Raw genomic sequence first — 14,204 nt, forward strand, 5'->3', positions numbered from 1 at the left:
TCAGAAGGTTTTAGATCAGGAACTGTGTGATCAGAATGAGGAGCTAATGATTCATCATTATTTTATGATAAACAGAAAATTGCAAATGCAAAATTAACCACAGACAGCAAAATACGGCTTTCTGCTTGAAAAAAAAATCCTGTGCTCTAGATGTGGTCAGCAGAAGATGAGCCAAGAAAATGCCCAGCATGTAGTCAAATATGATATAACTTCAACAGAAAAATATTATAATTCGAAGTCTGTTTCACAGTAAAAGCCAAAAAGCATCTATGCACTGAAGGAACTGTAAGACAGTGACACTCTGTTTGTGCAGACCATATTGCTTTAGATCAGCAAATATGGTTAAGTATTAATGGTACAGTTGTGCCTTTAAACTCATTAAGAAAAATAAAATGCTATCCCAATGAAGACATACAGTAAAAGAGACTCTGCAGAAAAACAAAGCAAAATTTGGTCCACATTCTGGTACAGATAACAAAAGCAGTAACTATTACAGTTTCTCTCTTAGCCAGAATCGCTTAACTTTCAAATGTTAAAAACAGATGTGCCACCTGCATCGAAACTACACGTCTGCCTAGACATGAAATCATTTTAAAAGGTCACTGTTGCAAATACCACAGAAATGTACATTGTGAGTTCAAAATAGCAGACTAGGAAAATTTCCAAATCTCTTCATAGCCTAGATTATCTGAAAGGAAAATCCAGAATCCTATCATTTCTCTATCCTTCTATTTTATGGCCCTTATGAACACAGCATCTTGACAAAATAATAATTAACATTTTGTGAGGACTTACAGGGTCCAATTCAAAGCTGGTATGGCACATGTAACTCAAAGTCAATGCAAGGGTACTCATATACAACAGTTCTGCACACAGATCATACGAATGGCATCTCAGCCCAGCAACAATTATTCTCATTTAATAACAGAAATACTCAGCTGTCTATGATATTGCAATGGTTCGTGATAGACCACCAGCAACTGGAAGATGCCTCAAAGAGGCGAAGTTCACAGCTTCTTAAATTCAACAGACAAGCATCATACCCACTCATATCACTTTATATTTGTTCCTTTGAAAGGGATTGTTTTATTACTGTGCTGCCAGAATTTGACTATGATAATTTAAAACTGAAGTCTCTAGTTGCTAGAAGGTGTCAACACCACAGTCCTCTAAAAAGAATGAGCTCAGCCTGTCAAGTGCAAATGCCTGCAAAATACTATTTGCTACAGTTCTCAGAAAATATCTTTTAGAAGTAAAATGATTAACGGATATTTCTTAAGACAACCCAGTATTTATGTACTCCTTTCAGAATAGTACATTGATAGGTTTAAAAAAAGAATTGCAATGAGGACCTAAATTAAACATTCATTATGAAGAGTCAGGAAAAGCCAACATATTTCCATTTGTCTGTGACACCTTTCTGCTAGTATATTTTTATTTAAATTCTTCCTGTGACTAATTTGTAATCTTATATTTTTTCATAAGAAACTGCTACAAATACCTAAAAATATGAGGCTCCAGATCAGCTCTCTAGCCTAATTTTGACAAGTACATTGTAGATTTTAGGCATATTCCAATTCGCATTGGCTTAAATGTCACTAAAGCTGTGTCCAGGTAACTGCCTTCTTGAGCAGCACCATTCAACAAACCTGCAATAATTTTCAAGAGGGGCCTGGCACAGCAAAAGACCAGGAGGAAAATACCCTTTAAGCACTTTTGGAGCTATATTAATAACAGGTGAAAGATTTACCTGTAAAAGCAAAATAAAAAAGTGGACTTAAGGTGTCTGAAAACTATTTACTGTATGTTTTGCCATTTTCCTGCCTTCTGCTCTTTGGAGACACAGTTCAGAAGTTACTTAAAAAGGTATTTGTACAAAGTCTTACCTTGTAATCTGTGTTCTAGTATTGAAGTCAAGAGATCTCATTGAGCGTAAGACTTCTATACATCCCAAGTACTGTAGGGAAAAAGAAACAGTTATAAAAATTATTATAATTATTGTGGAGTTCTAGGAGAAAATATAACTAATCATTAAAAGTCATTGTACAGTCCTTATTTTTATATCTGATCTATCTTATATATCAGCCAAATTTCTATTATTATGTTCTTGTATGTCACAGATTTGCTTCATAAACATTTTACTTCATTTAAGTCTGAAGTTTGCTTCAACATATCTTTTTATGTCTAATCTAATCATTGTAATATACCTAGTTCATAATAGGTTGATGTGCTTATTAGTTTTGACCTATCCTAATTGATCCATTTTAGACATAAAGCTATTCAAAGTAAAAATAAAATCAATGTAAAAGGAAATGTGGTAAAGCAAATCCATCTAGCACTGATTAGTGAAAAAAAATATTATTTAAGAGAGAGAGATAAGGCTTAGTGCACAAAAGGTAAATTATGGCAGGGAAAGCTGAAAAGAGCACCAGCAATCCAGAAAAGTATTCCTTAAAGATCAGCTCAGGGATTGATGTGATTTGTTATCTTCACAAGTATATAGATATGGGAAGATATTAATAAAATATGTTAATAACACAAGCTGGGAGATGGCTTCAGTGGAGTCATTCAAGAAAGGAATGACATACCAAGTTGGGCAGTACTAGAAAAAGACTAGACTTACTGACTCAGAAACTCTCTTTCTGTTCTATGTCCCAGTGAAAAAGAGGGAAATATGTTAAGATATAACAATGTCTATCATAGGCTTAAGAAAAACTCAGGTGCATCTTATGGACTAGCTTCCAAAAGCAAACATGGTTTGCACGTGAGAAAGTCTACATGCAGCTACAGATCTCATCAGATATTTGTGTAGCAGCTAGTACCATAATTTATCCTTCGTATAAACCAACTTGTGACTGGCATATCCCATGGCAGCAGCTTTGCATGGATATTAAGTATTCAACTACTCACATGACTTTTGGAAGTCAGGTGAAATAGGGATGAGTCTTCAGTTAATGGGCCTGATACTGCTCTTCCAGTACTGTGTTTTTAGATCAGTGTAGTATCTATTTGCAGCATAATGAAATCTATTTGGGTATGAAACTGGTGCAAAAAAATCAAGTGAGGCCAGCATTTTGTGTCAATGTGAGGGTTTTTATTTTTTTGTATTTTTAAAAATCTTTTGATTAGGGAATTATTGCATTGCTACCTATACTATCGAAAATTTCAACAATGCTTTTCCCAAAGAAACCTATCTGTCACAGGCTATTTACAAGTGGAGGGAGTTCCTTGTTTGTTTTCATATGTACATTATTATTTAATTTATTCCTATCAAATGTCATGAAGTCATTAGAACCCTGAATAAATAAACCAGAAGAGTGAGTGGCTCCTATTAGTTAAATTACTCTAATTTGGATTATAATAGCCTACAGTTTCTGGGAAGGCTTTTAACATTCATTTCCTGGATTTTTAGAATTCCCTTGCATCTTATCTTCTGTTTTTTGAAAGTTTCTAAAATCCTCATGGAAAACATTTTGTATGTAGAGATTGTGGCACAAAGAACTTTCAAGCTAAGGGTCAAGTTCTTTAGATTATCACTGCTCTCCTATCACTGCAAAATATGTATTTGGTAACCCCTTGTATCTTAATACAAGTAGATTCCTTTCTTACATATACTTATTCTGACTGAGTAAAGCATCCAGAACAACATTTTTGTGCTCTGATGCAGAAAGTTAAGCCATTATCTCTGTTTTTAAGTATTTGAGGAGGTGATTTGATTTTCTTGAAGTTCATTAAACATCAACTGAAGCAATTAGCTGAACTCAGTGAAGTTAGGCCAATATACAGCAGTGAAAGACGCTTTCCTATACCCTTTGTGTCACTTTGTTTTAGTTCTGTGATCTTTCAATGGATAAGTTTTCTCAAATATTTATTTCATTTCAGACATTTTCATAATTAATTATGCTGTAAATTGGTATAACTATTCAAAGGTATCCTGTTGCTTGTTTGTTATGGATATATTTGCTTTTGATTACTTCTTCAACCTGTTCACTTAGACCACTCAATACTCATACATTCTTGGATTGCACTTGTTCCTTCACTTATCTGTATTTGCCACAAGTCTTTTAAAGCTAAAGAATCAAACAATTTTGAGAGCCTGGTCCAACATTTCAGAAGCAAACTCTGAAAGGTAATTTGACAAGCACATGCAGGCGTGCAAATAAATACACAAACACATGTGCACACAAAGCACTGTCGAAATAAACACACAAATAATCAGACAAATACCCATAAACATACTCAGAAGGCGTGCATTTAGACTCCTTTGAGTCATACTTCCTGATCTACATTAACAAAAGTAGAGACAAAACCAGACTGAAGGAAGGTTAGATGGAAAAATTATCCCGTACTTGTTTTATGTATAGCATGAAGACAGCTGAACACAACATAGTAAGGCTGCAGTATTCCTGACTGATCAAGGCAAAGATGGCAACTGATTTTTTGGGATAAAAGATGTGAACACTTAACCACCACGGCATGTTTTCAAATAACAAAATTACTATAAATACTGACATTCAAAAGGTCCAAAGGCCAACTACAGGGACATATAACTCACCTACTGCTATGCTTCAATTATTCCCCAAGACCAACATTGATCTCTAAAAATATCCATTTGAAGTACATCCTGACAAGGATCCACAGAAAGAAGACATACAACCAAGATAGCAAGTAAATAAATTATTCATTTATTTCAACAAATAAATATACCGATTAAAAAAAATACTCTCTTTTGCTTTAGGCATTCCATGAAACATTAAAATATAGTTATAAAACAGACTACTTCCAAAGCAGCTGCTCTTCACCCCGCACTTAATGTATATGCTAACCAAATAGCTACGGTGCACTGTGATATTTATGAGCTCCCACTAGCATCCTCCCTCTCATTGCTCAGGAAGCAAACATGCCGAGATGCAGCCCACCCAGAAATAGGATAATTCAGGACTATCGGTTCCAAACTCTCCTAGATAACGCTCTGCCTTCTGTCTACTTTTGTATGTTTGAATGAGATCCCAGCTTGCGTTCCCTTCGCTGAATGGTATTATGCCCTGAGGAACGGTCCTTCAGATGAGTGAATCCCTTTCCATTTAGAAGTTTTGGACTCGTAACTAATACGTTGCACTCCGAGCAGCACCTTGTCGTGAGCTGATGTAAATCTAAAAGCAGTGTCATACACTCCTGGAATCAAACATCTCTTACTGTATGAGCTTCCAACATTTTTACTAGTTATAATTTCTCTGGGTAAATGTAAGAGAAGACCCTATATCTCAGGTTTCTACAGTTTGTCCCATATTTGATGACTTCCTCTGTATTTCCTAAAGTATCTCTGTCTTCTCTGTGTTTCAGTCGGAAAATTTGTGTTCACAACCAATTTTTTTGTTGTACCCTGCACAGGAAAAGGTATTAAGTTTTCTCAATGTTTATTAGAAACAGGCAGTTAAACAAACGAGTGCTGAGTGTGTTCATGTGCCTGGAGGGATGAGAAAAGGCGAACAAGGGTAGGCGCTGTGAGAGCCGCCTTTTGCTCTGCAAGCACGAACAACTGTGTTCAGTGTTTTGTAACAAGCTCATTCAGAACACCAAGTTCCTGGAAGAAATCTTCCACAACTTGAGTCAGAAGCTGGCAGCAGTCACAAAAATTTTTATAAAAATGTAGCAAGGTGTAGCCACATACAGCATTGCAGTAGTCCAACCTGGGAGTGACAAATAGCAGGGGCAGACCCTATCTAGTATATCTAAGAGCAGATGGGTATACACCCAGTACATGGGTAGTGCTAATAACTACCCATCACTCACTCTCAGACTAAGTAAAGACTCCTAGTCTCTGAATTGCAACTACTAGAATATCATTAGATCACCAAAATGATATGACTATTCCTAGTAAATTAAGATAGACCATTTTTAATCCGTGTAACTCAATAACTGCTATCAAAGCTGGGTGGCTCAAAATATTGCAGATTATAATGAAAAATACAGAGCTCTGTGTAAATTAGGTAAGTGAGAGCATGGTTGTATCTGTGAACAGACATGCACTTGGCAGAGCTTGCCATAAATTAGCCAGTACCTACAAATACTGATGTATCTGAAATCGTCTCTAGCATTGCACAACTGCTGATAATAGCTTGGAGGCTCAGAAATAGCTTCAGTGTCCTGGGATTCTGAGTGGTATATATAGATCTAATTTTTGAAAACAGAAAGCTCTGAAATATATTGTAAGCTGTAATAAGTCGGTCAATGTTCTTAACCCTCAGGCTTAAACTGTGCTTTTATTGCAAAGTATGTAGAAGCAAGCATCTTCTTACTTGCCACATCTGTTCCTCATGTGTATTTAGAGTCATATCTCTACATTTTCATGATTCAATTTTTTTTGCTGCATTTTACTCTTGTTGGCAAAAGAGCTTGTCCAAAATTAAAGTATATCATGAAAGCAAATTGCCAGATAATATAAACTGACTATTGCTAGTTAATTCCAGTTGAGCGCTTATTTCAAACTAAGAGCTTCTATTTCATATTCTGATTAACCTGCATCTATTGCAACATGCATTTATTTATGCATCAAAATTATAGCTCATTTCAGTCTCAGAGCACTAATAAATGTTCCACAATACTTGAAGTTTTCAAAACTGAATTTTCAATGCCCACTGCACCACTGCAGTGCAAAAAAAAAAAAAAAAAAAGAAAGAAAGAAAGAAAGAAAAAAGACAAGGAACTGCAATCAGAATGTTCACCCTTATAGTAAAATACAATAGTAAAATAAAATAATAAAAACACCACAATGCTTAGCAACTTATTTAATCTTGCTTTAACTGAACATTTATTACCTTGAATACATAATTCAACTGAGACGTGCACTTCACATTACTTAGCTAATCAGCAGGAAAAGATCACAAAAGTGGAAGCTAGCTTATCACAATACACATTTGCTCATTCACTTCATAAGGAGATCATAGCTTCATAGCTTCAATACATATTTAATAGAGCACATAGTACCCTTCAACAGTAGATCTAATAATTTTGTGAAGGCAATGGAGTCTTCGTGGCATTATAATTCATTAAAGCACTCAAGTTTTATGCAAAGAAAGACAGAAAGTGAGGAAATCACTGTACGATCCTTGCTAAACTATAACAAAACCCTCCGATTGGCTGCTGACAGTCACTTCATAATATCCATCCATTAACAGAGGCAATAAGAAGTGACTGACAACATCTGGGTGAAAAAATACAGTAGTAATACAATCTTAGCTGTTTTTAAGGCAAACGGGATATAGAGCTCTACCTAAAATCTGGAAAACTTAAAGAGCTGTCCTTGCTGTTATCCATAGTAAAATACTTTACTGTAGAACTAGGACACTCTCTTACTTCAAAAGAATGCTGTAAAGATCTTGGCACGTGGCAGGAGGACTTTTCCTTCCACATCTTCCGGAAGAAAGGTGACATTTTGCAGACATTTGCTTGACATTTTTGCAGACAACTCTGCTATCCTTTCTGAGGCAGTCTTTATAAGGCGGGCATAATGCATTCACACTAGTAGTTTTGATACTTTGCTGTTTGAATTTTACGTAGTGTTCACACCCCTGCATCAGGCTAGCTCATCTGATGCGCGTGGGAGGCACAGAAGGCCTGGAGGCACAGCTCTGCGTCTGGATAACCATGAGAACCGTTCCTCTTTCTAATAGGGAGCAGTGGGTCCACATCCTGTGCACAATAAATGGCCCATGCATAGAGAACTAGGCTTTTTCTTTACCTACAGTATTTATGAACTGCAAAATTTACGCATCTCCACCTGGTCTCCGATTAGGAATAAAAACAGAAAGAGGGAAAGAGAGAAAGAAGAAGGAAAGCAGGGAAGAAGGGAAAAAGGGAAGAAGGGAAGAAGGGAAGAAGTAAAGGGAGTGTGCTAAATGACTTTGAGAATGCATTTCATATTACCCCAAACCTAGCAGGCTTTTTCAGGGCTATTGTATAAGCACAGTTATTTCTAATTGCCCTCTTTTGCTAACATGCTTAGTCTTTAATGAGGGCTAATACTGACCTGTGTTTATAGTTCTCACATGTTTCTATAAAATATTGTTTTCCATAGGAATGATATAAAATGTGATGTGCTCATAGAGCAACTTGAAAATCGTAAGCGCTCTTGCCAGGCAGCAGAAAGACCTTTAAATCCTTTCAGAACAGGTAAATGGTTCATTTAGTCAGGTTAAATATTGAGGCAGCCTCTGTTTTGAATTCTCATTGAATAAAAAGATTGCTTTAGAAGGTGGGGCATCCTGAAGACATCTCTGCATAAGGCTGAAGCTGTGTCATATGCACTCTTGTCAGCACAGGAAGCAAGAGTTAAGATGTGAGTTGATGTCATGACCAGTTATAAGTACTTTTAAACAGAGTTACTGCACTTACACTGAAAAAGAGTATATATAAAGTGATACTGGTATTAAAGTCATTGAGCTAAGCGTGAGTCTTGGCTGCAAGACTGGAACCTATATTTTGGTGAGAGCTCAGCAAAGCTTTCTGGAGTCAAGAATCAAAATGCAGAGGAACACAGAAACTGCTCTGAAGCCAAATCAGAACAAAAGATAGTGAGGTATTTATCTGTATCTCAAAACAAATTCAGCATTTTCTTAGCATTTGTCAAAAACTTTTTATTTTATAACCTTAACATCTGTCGAGTGTTAAGAATGACTTGAGGGTGTTTGACAAACCCCAAACAAACCTTTTCCTGGTAAGTGAAAAATCCACATACGTTGTCCTGCTGTTGCTGTGGCAAACTTCCCACCCAAGTTCTGCCACCATGGAAGCCTGCAAGGATGCCCTTTTGCTGCAGGTGTTGCTGGTAACACAAAGTGCTCATCGGGAGAAAGAGTCTGCCTTTGGCAAAATACTAGCCAGCACCCACTGAGCATACAGCAGCACAGCGGGAGGAAAACTTAACAGTTGAACAACCATTCAGATTTGTGTCAGAGTCCCTAGATGTTTAAGCAGAAGGATGGAACAGAAGACTAATTCAGTGACATTTCTAATGTAGGGTGAGCTATAATATTAGCTGTGGACAGACGGAAGACTGGATATGCAGAGAGAAGTATATTTGTATCAACAGTAGTCACAGAGCTTCAAGTCAGCTGTTAGAGATTTCAGTTTCTCTGGTAGTTTAGGATATAAATATTTGCTTTTGAATGCTCCATTTAGCTATCAAGCAACATGATATTGAAGTCTTCCCTAACATGAATGTTATCCTATACAGGCACACTCTAAAGTAACACAAAACATTCCTGCAGCCAAATCCTTGAAAATTCATTAATCTTCCATGTAAAACATGCACTCACAGCTACATAAAGGAACATGCACATTTTTCAGAGCTCTTTCATTACACACACACACTTCCAGAAAATCCAGACTAATCCTTCCAATTATCTTCTGCAATATAGTCACTGCACCAACTCAAGAGGACGGGCAGGCCGATGTAGCCAAGAGAGGGGCCCCGTCCCCACGCTCCTTAAGGGAGCCCAATGTATCCTCCCAGCCATGCTACATCCTCGGGTTCTCCCCTTCCTGCGGGGCAACACGCATCATCCAGACTCTTTGAAGGAGTCCTCCGAGGAAGCCTGGTGACTGCACTCCAACAGTGCACGCAGAGGGAAAACGTTCGGCATTGCTGCCGTGCTTCCCGTGGTATCTGCACCGTCACAGACCTGCTCTAGGACTCAGTAACACTGCATGAAAGAAACATTAGCAGCCTTCTTCTGAATGAGGAGAAAGCCCTATATTTAGCCGTTGTCAGAATCTAACACCAAAAATGTGTCATCAACATATGCTACTGTGAAAAACAGAAAGGCACTCTTCTGTGCTTTCGTACTTCTACAGTTGGTAATTTTTATATCAGTAAGTAATCATGTAGAAAGCTTTATAGTGAATCAGTATTTCCCCCAAAGGGTTTTTTCTCATTAAAGATTGTGCATTCTAATCCAGACAGAAAACTCTAAGTAAGGATTGATCGGACGGAAATGGAACGGAAAATCTGAAAACATGTCTTCTTTAGGGTTCAGCTACAAATAAGCCTTGACCCTTTGGCTGCAAATTTATCATCACCAATTGCTCCATGAGACAAGTAAACCAACAGACCTTCTAAACTAGTAGAAATGATGACAGATATGACTGTCAATAGGTTTGCATTTCTCTTAAAAATGGGCAGTTTACTTCTTCAGTAATCGGTGAGAGGAAAACACAGTATTCCCAAGGGTACTTCCAATTTTGATCAAAAGCTAGCTCTTTTCCTTTTTCTCTTGTACAATAACTGGCTTCTGTAGTATAAAAATACTTTTTAATTGTGCCCTATATTTGCAGAACCCTAATGATTCTCAACTGATTATTGTTAGCCTATTTTTTCAATGAGCTGTTATATCGTATTTGAATGCAAGGCTGTTTTGCACAACCGTAATAATAACGGGATGTAGGAGGCCTGTATCAAGAAAATAAATACACGCATTTTCTGTATGAGCTCAAAATCTCCCAGAAATCACTTCTATATACTTACATATTTCTATTGGTTAATTGAAACATGATTTTAGCATAATTCAATACAATTTTGTCAAAGTACGAAGTTTACAATGTACTGCTTCTGTATTTTGTTCTTTGAACTGAATGCTTAAATTTCCAACAATAGGAATGCTGCTAAAATTATGCTATTAAAGTTTGTTGGAAAAAGGGATAAGCTTCATAAGTTCTTGATTTAATTATCACAGTAGAGTTTATATAACATTTTCATAAGAAACTGCAGGGAAATAAGACTTTCTCTGTATATCAGTGCCTTGATATATTTTGATTCACTGCACCAAACAGTGGCAATGTTTGTTTAGTATCCATAGTATAAAATAGTAAAAAGATAGGTCACATTTTAAAATTCTCACTGCGTGACTATGAGTCACTGCAGATTTGCTAGATGTCTAGCTTCTAATCATTTAAATCCTTTCACAGTGAATTTCCTAAGGATTTTCGTATAGGTTTTTCAGCCATAACTAAAGGGAGATTGACTTCCAGAAGATTTCTGTTATCAATTGAAGAGCAAACTGTCTGGCATTGATTAATTAATATTGAAAGATTGGGAAACTTTTTCAGCTAAGTAAGTTCACTTTTGTCTAACTCATTGTTAGTAAAAAAAAAAATCAGCTTGTACACAAAGAAAGGCAGATATTTTGTTCTATTTTATGATTTTTTCTTGCATCAAGTTGTTTAAATGATAAAGAAGAATCAATCTTAACATAAAAAATATTTATACATGTATATATATACAGACTTGGAAGTGGTATATATTGACTTCATGCACATACAAATATACAGTGTCACTGTTCTTAAAAAAAGCTTATCAAGAATCATAAAAGTGTAACAGAAATCTATTTTCTTCTCACTTCTGAAATGCAGTATAGAAATAATTATAACTATTTTAATGTTCTGGTGGATAGCCATGTATCTCTATTAATAAACTGACATGCATGTTTATAAATAAGAAGATATCAAGATTTGCCAACACTCTTACAAAGCTGGAAATTGCTTTTTCCTTTTTTTCCCCTCTATTGCTAGAATGTATTTTCACCTGATCTCGCTGAAAGAAACTAGAATTTAAGGTCTGCCCTACATTTCTTGTATTGGAGTTATAGAGAAGAGTAGTTGTGAAGATCTTCACACAGCACAAAAATAGGGGGCATTTTACCAACAACAAAAGAAAAAAGCCTATCACATAAACATCATGAAGAAAAGAAGTTCATACCAAGCAGGATATGTCTACAGGTCTCAGTCGTTTGGATATTAATAGTGATGTTAGTGGTCTAACATTTGTGCCCTATGAAAACATGCTAGCAAAATCTCACAATCAACTCATATGGTAATCATGGAGAATCCCTTTTACAAAAAAGGCCAAGGATTCAGCCAGGGAGGGGATGAATATATTTTATCTTATCCTGAAAAGCAATTTCTTTAAGCCAACACTAAGATCTCATTTCTTGCGAGTTTGGGAAAAGAGACTACTGGGAAGCAAATTTTGCTTCTGACAATTTTCTAATCTCCATCACAAATGGAGTTGAAAACAACACATCTTAAAATAAAGACCTGTTTCTCATTTCTTACTCTCATGTGAATGAATTAAGACTGCCAACACCAAGCTCAAAAATATTCACGCCATACAGACTCTTAACACATTGAGCTTTTGCAAGATTCCACAAAAATATCAGAAGCTTCTCACCTACAATTTCTTATGTTATTATTTTACACATGTATGTGTTTGCGTGCAAAAACTCAGAAATGCTAGAATCAGAACTGCACATATTCGACAATCATTTATCCTATTATTATATATGCAAATTCATTTTGCATTATGCCTCAATTTTTGTATGCGCAAATGTTTTAGTAAAAAACAGACAGTATTTGCAAAAACTTTAGTTCAATACCTTTTAGGTTTAATTTTCAAGGTATATAATGCAAGATGAATGCCACTATTACAATGTGATATTAATCAATGTGAATAGCTATCTACAGTATGCATTGCTCTATCATAAATGAATTGCTTCATCTTTGCCAGTGCATACTTAATTCAGAGAACACTTTCCAGACTATTTTGTTTGCTACCTAGAATATCCAATAAGATACATTGCCTTTTAAAGCACCATGCAGATCAGTTCTAGCAGCTTATGTTCTGCATCAGAATTCCTTGAATACAAACATGCAAAGGCTTCTGCAGCCAAAACATTTTGCTTCAATAGCGGAAAATCATAATTAGATATTCAAAACCATAAATATGGACACCGTAGCTAGAATTATTTATTATATTGATGTTACCTTAGATACTGAATCGAACTGCTTGATGAGGAATATGACCAGAGCACAGTACCTGAAGACGAAAGTTCTAACAGATGCTTTTCCACTAAGCTGAATATAAACCTATGCTAAGTACCTGAAACACTGTAACAATAGCTTTCAAACTGGTACATTGGAAGGTGTGATTTAGGAAAGACACTCTCACTGTTACCACTGAAAATCTGAAATACACGGGGAGGGAGAGTGGGAGGCCTTTTCTCTGTCAGTGCTCCATGTGCCTCTCTTCCTCATTGCAGGAGTCCAGCAATTAGAATACATCTTTCTTCCTGAATCTTTATCAACCCAGTAAATAAAAGTGGCTTTCTCTTTCTTATGCTTAAGTATCAGTTATCTGTGTTTGCCATAAGAGAGCCCAAATTATCACCCGCAAAGTGGAAGACAGAGGAAGTAAGGATAGTGAGAGACATCGTGGGCTCAATTTAAAGCAGGAGAAATCCCTAGAAAGTGTCCTTGTAGCACAGAGGCCATGCAGACATGCAGAAAACAGCCCCCAAGGTAATGGGGGTCCCAGCAGGTGCCAATGGCCCAGATCACCTCGCCGGGGACCTGCTCCATGTCAGCTCGGGACAGGCACCTTCAGTTCCCAGCTTGTGCCCCTCATGCAGCCGCCTGCCTGCTGTTTCTCCCTGACAAAAGTAAATATAGGGCAAGAAGGGCTTCATTTGATGTTTCTGCTCACTTTGTGCTCCCTGCTTATTTTTTGACAATAAAATTAAATTACAAAAAGGTCAAAATGGCAGAGATATACCTTCAACAGTCAGTATTTTGTATTCTCTTCCAGTGAGTGCCTACTTTATGTGCATGCCATTTACCCAGTGTAACTATTGCCCTAATAAAAGAATGACTTCAGAACAGTGTGAAAGCAAAGGGAAATCTATTCTATACAAATACATAGTATTGTAAGTAGTCCCAACCTTGTTTTAACTTGAAAAGTCCACCCCACCAAACTCTGCATGGTTAGCATCAACTCTAGTTCTCGAGACATCTCTCACTTAACTTACTAGAGGCTAGCTTCTGTGCCTAGCATTAAGCAACTTGAATTGTTATTCACAATACTAATCTAAAAAATATGTTCATAAATATTGCTGACCACAACCTAATCAAATATACCAGACTAAATGTCAAACACAGACAACACTTATCTTGTATCTCACAAGATATAAGATATCTTGGCTATCTTTTATCCAAGATATTCTCCTCGACTCTGATCCATCAAAGCAACCATACGATACATTAACTTTGAGCTTGTGAACAACTTACTGCATCTCATGAAACACTTTTCAAGTATGTATTTAATAGGGAATCTTTCATTCTCTCTACTTGCTGTGACATGCACCTTGTGCTGG

At 36.5% G+C, this 14,204-nt stretch overlaps 1 protein-coding gene across 1 annotated transcript in view; it reads right to left on the reverse strand.

The window, feature by feature from the left end:
* SHC3 (SHC adaptor protein 3) overlaps window positions 1–14,204 on the reverse strand; it is a 58,294-nt gene that overhangs the window by 35,734 nt on the left and 8,356 nt on the right. The window contains exon 2 of the mRNA XM_062599673.1: window positions 1,887–1,957. Coding sequence (XP_062455657.1) covers window positions 1,887–1,957 — 71 coding nt within the window. The remainder of the gene's footprint in view (window positions 1–1,886; window positions 1,958–14,204) is intronic.

Source organism: Rhea pennata, chromosome Z (assembly GCF_028389875.1).
Source record: "Rhea pennata isolate bPtePen1 chromosome Z, bPtePen1.pri, whole genome shotgun sequence".
Taxonomy (NCBI): Eukaryota; Metazoa; Chordata; class Aves; order Rheiformes; family Rheidae; genus Rhea; species Rhea pennata.